The sequence below is a fragment of the Mustela lutreola genome, chromosome 3 (assembly GCF_030435805.1).
Source record: "Mustela lutreola isolate mMusLut2 chromosome 3, mMusLut2.pri, whole genome shotgun sequence".
NCBI classification, from domain to species: Eukaryota; Metazoa; Chordata; class Mammalia; order Carnivora; family Mustelidae; genus Mustela; species Mustela lutreola.
The window spans coordinates 61,536,699-61,543,579 of record NC_081292.1 but is presented as its reverse complement, the minus strand read 5'-3'; the positions used below and the strand labels follow the sequence as shown (position 1 = coordinate 61,543,579).

At 49.7% G+C, this 6,881-nt stretch overlaps 1 protein-coding gene across 1 annotated transcript; it reads right to left on the bottom strand.

Annotated features, from left to right (window-relative positions):
• Nucleotides 1-2,211: 2,211 nt before the first annotated feature.
• On the bottom strand, nt 2,212-5,855 carry MSC (musculin). Its single transcript, XM_059166235.1, has 2 exons — nt 5,080-5,855; nt 2,212-4,182 (listed from the first exon to the last, which is right to left on the bottom strand). The coding sequence occupies exons 1-2, from the start codon at nt 5,587-5,589 to the stop codon at nt 4,096-4,098; spliced, it is 597 nt and encodes a 198-aa protein (XP_059022218.1). The 5' UTR covers nt 5,590-5,855; the 3' UTR covers nt 2,212-4,095.
• Nucleotides 5,856-6,881: the final 1,026 nt, after the last annotated feature.

The window sequence follows — 6,881 nt, the reverse complement described above, 5'->3', positions numbered from 1 at the left end:
GGGCACCTGGGTGGCTCAGTGGGTTAAGCCGCTGCCTTTGGCTCAGGTCATGATCTCAGGGTCCTGGGATGGAGTCCCACATCGGGCTCTCTGCTCAGCAGGGAGCCTGCTTCCTCCTCTCTCTCTCTCTCTCTGCCTGCCTCTCTGCCTACTTGTGATCTCTCTCTGTCAAATAAATAAATAAATAATCTTTAAAAATAAAATAAAATAGGATGTGTAACATTCAGTTCTTTTTATGGAAGGGAGTGTCTTTTTTTTTTTTTTTTCTTATGAAGCATTTATCATGGGGGGAAAAACCTGTACCTATTTAAAAAATCTCTTCTGTAAATTGTGATGGTGAATGTCACTATCTGTTGAAGGAGCTATTGGGCTCAAGGGAAGTTGTAACTAGAAGCCCAGTGCAAAAAAATACGCTCAAAATCAATTCAACTCCACAACCAAGAGAAACGCCCAAGTGTTTCAAGATTACAGTGCTGAAAGCATTTCTTTTAAAATATTCATCTTAGGAAGAGCCTGTGAAAGGGGATTTTTTGTTCTCTTTGATTGAGTCAGTATCACTAATAATAATGCTTTGGTCTCTCAAAAAGCCTCCTGAAGAGTCTTTTTCAATTTACTCATTTTTATTTGCTATTCAGTACCTTTTACATTATATTTCTTGGACTTTTTCCCTCTCCACTTCTCTCATACAGCAGTGTAATCAAATTGAAATAACTAAAAGAGAGACTTTCCTTTTTTTCTTAACCTCCTCTGTTCCCAACCCCAACTCCTATTTCTTCAATCCAAATTCTTACAGGAAAATGGAGGAAAAAGAAAATAAGGAATGGGATGCCTTTCTACCTCTCAGCATGCATGATGGTCATGGTTAATCAAGAAAAGGCTGGGTCAGGGTGCTTCCAGCCTTTCCCAAGAGCTACCTTTGCCCGGAAGCTTGAGCAATTTACCTGGATTCACTGAAACTTACTAGAAATTGGCCTCGTTTTTTCTTCTTCTTTTTAAATCTCATAATTCTTGACATTGGACTCTTTACCAAAACTGGGGAGCAAAAATAACTTGTAAGAAATTGTTTTCTTCTTTACAAATTATAGGATTATAAAGTAGCAATAAACATGAGTTGTCAGGGTACAAGCCTCTGCATGTGGGACTCAGTGAAGAGAGCCACTTCAGTTTGGGGAGTGGGGACAAAGCAGGGGCAGGAACATTGACCCCTGCAGTGCCCTAAGAGGATATAATTATACAAAGAAGTATTTAAATATTTTTTACTTATGAAAATTTGCCCAATTATTTTCTTGTTTCATCAAATGTTTCTTCTTATCCGTACTTACTACAAATATAGTCATCTCCCCCTCCTTTGTCTGGTCTGCTTTTGCGGGATACTTCTATTTTACATTCTAACCCAGGCATTTTTAAACCTGGGCCACCCCAATCTTAAAGACTGGATTCCTGAAACACCTCACTTGCATAAAGTGCCCCTGTCATCAAAGCATGTCTCTCCCATTTTATAGGAGTCAACATTTAGGGTGCTACTTATTGCCTACCAGAAGGGTTGCTTAAATATTATCACATTTAGCCTGATGGCAATTTTCCCAGGGAGGAACAATTACTACTCCCATTTTGTAGATACTAAAACTGAGGCTGAAAGGGGTTGCACATGGCCACTAGCCTGTGGGCAGCAGAGATTCACTTTCAGGTGGGGTTCTGTAGACATTCGGTTCACCTTAATAACATACTACGCTGCATCCTTCCCTTGAAAAAGATCACATTTGATGGAAGCTTTGGCAAAGACATCGTCTGAGAGCTGACCTCCAGGAGACAACTCACCCCCAATAAGCCGGCCACCCAGAACTTACTAGGGGAGATAAGTGCCTTTAAACCAACACACTAGGGTTTCCTGTCACTAGTTACCCCCAAGTTTGTTTTTACCAGGGAGACTCTGATGCCACAAAAACCAAGTAGCTTAGCACTGAGCCCACTTCTGCTCATGAAGATTAGATCCCAAGGGCCAGATCCTTCCTCCTATGAAGAAAGTCTAAGAAAATGGTCTCAGAAAGCAGTTCTCCAGAGTTTTGGTTTAGTTTAGTTCAAAACAGGAAATCACGCTCCCCCCACCCCCCACCTCCCTCTCACCTCCCAAACTCCAGCTGTATTTTCTCTTTCTGGTCAAGAAAAACTGCCTTTTGATTTTATAAAATAACGAACACACCCCAAATTGGGCAGATGTTTAGGTAGTTTTATCCTTCACACTTTCACAAATTTTCTAAATGTTCTACACATGGAATGCAGCTTTTAAAAAAAGACAGGCATTTTTAAAAAACCATATGATGATTTCCCAGGTTATTACTTCCCAAGAAAATTACAGTGAAAATGGAAGAAAACAACAAGGAAAATGAGGTGGTGTAAGTTAAAAACGCTATATAAACATTATTTGAAAAACAACAACAACAAAAAGCTCAACTGAAACACAACTTGCCGCTTGTATTATAATTTTATTCTGCCTATTAGACCTGAGAGTCACCCCCCAAACGGTATGTGGGCTGTAGGGGTTCCTGAAAAACTTGGAATTGTAAGGTCTGGAGTGTGCTTTATGTGAGAGAAAGCATCGTGTGTGTGTGTGTGTGTGTGTGTGTGTGTGTGTGTGTGTGTAAATGTAAGACACGCACCTATATTATTTTGTAGAGTGAGCATATACATCTCAACGTGGCCTCGGCCCCCAAAGACTCTTCAGGCACACTAAGCCTTGGGTTCTTGCCTTCCCGGAACCCTGGCCTCCAGAAGAATCAGAAGAATAGAAAGTAATGAGAGTTACATTTGGAAATACAGTGATCCCAATGGGATCAGCTCCGTTCGGCCGAGAAAGAACCAATCCCAGTCTGGGGCCAAGAAGGCGCCTCTAAATGAACTTCCGTACCAAACTAGGTAAAGGGCAACAAAGACCACATTCGGACAGCGCCCAGGGCCACTCAGATTTCACAATGCCTTTTTTTATTCATACAAAAATAAATTTATTTACATTTGCTAGTATTGTGATAGAGAAGCCTCGGGACAGGGGCGCGTGTCCCCTGAGCCGGGTCCTTAGGTACCCAACCGGCTCAGGGACCACCCAGCGCACTCCTCCAGCAAGGAAGAACGTGGGCACGGGGAGGCTGTGCTGCAGGAGGAGGCCACCAGAGCTTGGGTAGGGGAGGCCGGCTGGGGGTGGTCGGGAGCCGGAGGAGGGGTGCTGCAAAGAGGTGTGGAGGAAGAAGTGGACGGAGGCCCCAAGAAGACCCGAGCTTGGTTGAGGGGGGGGGGGCGCGGGGGTGGGAGGCTCAAGTCTAGACCGGGAGGTGGTAAGAGCACAGACAGAAGCCCGGCTAGGAAGGGGCGGGAGCCTGCGGGGAGAGAAGGCCTTGACCGCCACGAGGAGGCAGAACCGCCCAGAGCGCTCCCGGCAAACCCCGGCCGGGTGGTCCCTGAAAGCGTGCCTCCATCTCTCCCTGTGCAGAGGGCAGCCCCTTCATCTAGGAGGCTGCTGCCCTGTGGGGGTACAAACCTGGCCCAAGTACGCCACTCTCCCGTCTTTGCAATTTAAAAACACGCCCCGATGTTGGTCTCCCGCGAACACTGCTGTCTTTAAAGCCAATCGTCCTGAGCAGGTTCTAAGTAAGCATCGCCTAGCCTAGCACGCGCCTGTGCTGTGCAGAGCCCTGCGGTCAAAGACAGAGATCTGGCTCCGTCGGGAAACTAACTCCTAGGCGGTTTGGCGCCGGGTTAGTCTACTGCTAAAGTCCGAGGTTGGATCTGGTTCCGCGCTGTACTGACAGAAGGAAGCTCTTTTTGGAGAGGCAAACTGTCCTCCCGGGGATCCGCAGCAGCCGCAGCCCTCAGCGTCCTGCGATGACAGCCGCGCGGCCAACCCTTCGGGCACTGATCCCGACACCCGCCATGTGTCGTGTTCACAGTTCGGGTGGGGAGCTGTCTAGGAGAATTTAGGAGAATCCGATGGAACTTTCCCCGCATTCTCTGGCGGGAGCGGGGGGGGGGGGTGGTTCTCACGCTCCTTTCTCTCCGCCCCCAAACACAGACGCTTCAACAATAATCCCAGCAACTGTGTTCGATCTAAGCGGTGGTCCCACATAATCTGTTGGCTGCCGAAACTTCTTTGGTGTCCGAGTCGGGTCGTCCTGACACCACGAATGGCCATGTCTGTAAAATCCAAAAGAGCGTCAGATACTGAAGGAGAAAGTACTGTCTCAAACCGAAACCGTTCTCCTAAGTGACCCCTGGAATATCCCTGGCTTTTAGTAGCTCAGATTTTATCAGTGTTCTGAGAATTTCGGTGTCCTCCCTCTAAATTAGGATTTTAATTTTTCTGAATTTTGATTGTGTGAGACATGAGACGTCTGTCCATGCTTCCTTCTGGTCTTTGCCCTCAGGATTCGATGAAACTTGCATGCGTTTGGGATTTTGTCTGTTTAACTCCCTTCCCCCCAACACACACACACACACACACACACACACACACACACACACACACACTCAGCCTTCCATTCCGAGTAGGAACTGGAATAGGTTCTTTCTCCAGCCGGGAAAGTTGGCAGGTCGGAGAGGGACTTTCCAGACAAATCCCTTTTGGGGAAACTTTTCATATTCTGCAAGAACCTTTTTAAAAATCCAAAGGCTTTTAAATAGAGCTCGGGCCTTTCCTCCTTCCCTTCAGAAAATAGGGCTTGTTAAATCGAACCGGTCAGACTCTTAGCTGAAAAAGCTGGGCGAGAGAGATCTGCCATTTGATCTGCAACCGGGTAGTGGATGCAGATGGAACCCAGACTCACCCCGGACGTGGGATATTAGCCAAGAGATGCCACGGGGCAAAGTACCAGGTACAATGATCAGAATGAAGAAAACACCGAAGGGTGGAAGGTTCTTCGAGAAAGTGGCTTGGCCCTTCCCCTGGTTTTAAGAAAATTAACTGGACTCCTCACCACCCATTCCAGACCCCCCTTACAGGTTCCTCCCCCGCCGGCTGACTGTGCCTGGTGCCCGGGAGCTCCCCGAGCATATCCCGGCCTCTCGCCCCCGGCCTCGCGCGGGTGCCCCTACCAGGTTCACCGGGTGCACGTAGCCGTTCTCGTAGCGGTCCTCCTGCAGCAGCTGCCGCAGGTGCGCGATGTAACTGGAAGCCAGCCGGAGCGTATCCAGCTTCGAAAGCTTAGTGTCGGGGGGCACCCAAGGCAGGCTGGTCTTGAGCCTGGAGAAGGCTTTGCTCAGCACGCGCATCCGGGCGCGCTCGCGGGCGTTGGCTGCGTTCCGCTGCGACTGCTTGCAGTCGGCGGCCGAGCCCTTGGGCGGGAGGGGCTTCTTGCCGCCGCCGCCCCCAGCCACACGCGGCCGCTTCCTCTTGCAGCCTTCCGCGCCGCCGGCCGCGCCCAGGACACACCGCTCTTCCTCGCCATCGAGGTCTTCCTCCTCGGCCGACGAGTTGTCACTGGGAGAGATGTAGCTGCCCTCGGCGCCGCGAAGGGACGGCCTCTTGGAGGCGGGGACCGGGTACCCCCGCTGCAGCCCCCGCAGCTCCATCTCCTCGGGGTCGCTCACCGAGCCGGTGGACATCACTGCGTCCCCCACGCCCACGCGCGCCCGCCTTCCGCCCCCAGGCCGACCTAATGGTCTCGGCCTTCCGCTCCCTCTGGCGGAGGCGAGGGCCGGGCCGAACTCCGAGGAAGACTCGAGACCCTGGGTAGGAAGCCCGGGGCCGCGGGAGCGAGCCCTGCCGCTGACCTAGGAGAGCGCAGCGGAGAAGTGGGCGCCCCCGCTCAGGCTCTGCGCGCTCTGCCGCGAGCTGCGCCTTTTGACAGGGCTATTTATTTGTACTCCTCGGAACAAACCACCCGGGCCAAGCAGAGGGAGTTGGAAAGGGGGGCAAGAGGTGGGGCGGGGGCGTGGAAGGGGTGGGGACCGCTTTTCTGCGCTCGGGATCTGTTGGTGGGGGCGGGGAAGGGGAAGTCTCTCCCCACTGAGGTTTTGGGCCCCAGGTCTGTCGGACCCTCAGATTGTCAGTGAGAGATGATGAGCGTGCGTCGGGAGAGTGAAGGAGGGGACCTTGTTCGTACCCACTCTACTTCCACCCCCAACTAGTCTTGGCTAGAGTGAAGATTGCCAGACACTTAGAAACCCCCGGATCTCGACCTCTGCTTCTCTCCCCATCTTTTCAGCGGAACTCTATTTCCCAAGTTCAAAACACGTAATGTATGACGGCCTACACAAGGATTGCCCGACAAAAGCGTAAAAGCAAAACAAGCAAATGACACCGAGCAACCCGCCACAATTAACGAACCTCCCATTTTCCTCTTCCTCTTTTCCCTATAATATGGCTTTATGATTTATAAAACAAGTTTTACTACATTGGCTCGTTCCATTTTCAAACAACATCTGTGATTTAAATGTTACCTCCACTTTGCAGAACTTCAAGCTAAAACGCAGAGATAGGTATTTAAGTAAAGGACCCCAAATACTCAGGCTGGTAAGTAGAATATGGACTTGAATTCCACGTTTAGCATCCCTGGCTCCTCCATGCGACACGCCTCCCCCGACACACATCCAAGCTGTTATATTTGCTGTTTACCAATGTCTTGGGAATTTCATGCTTGATTTTGTTTTTAATAGCACAATGCATTAGATAGAGGATCTTGCCCCAATTCTTTGAGTTATAGTCTAGGGAATTAATTACTATTTTAGATTGTGTGTTGAAGAGCACACTCCAGGATGCAGAATGCTAACTCAGCAGAATCTTCTAAAATAAAAATGACAAAACAGCATCCAGAACTAAGGTGTCCTATGTCAGCCAAAAATAAGCCCTCTCCCCTCAGCCCCAAAGGAAACAAAAGGAAACTGCGGTCTCATTC

Bases quoted from the DNA above. Each gene is read 5' to 3' on its own strand.
- MSC (XM_059166235.1), bottom strand. From the start codon at position 5,589: ATGTCCACCGGCTCGGTGAGCGACCCCGAGGAGATGGAGCTGCGGGGG. The intron at 4,183-5,079 runs GTAGGGGCACCC...TGGATTTTACAG, and splicing joins ACGTGCACCCGGTGAACCTG to ACATGGCCATTCGTGGTGTC.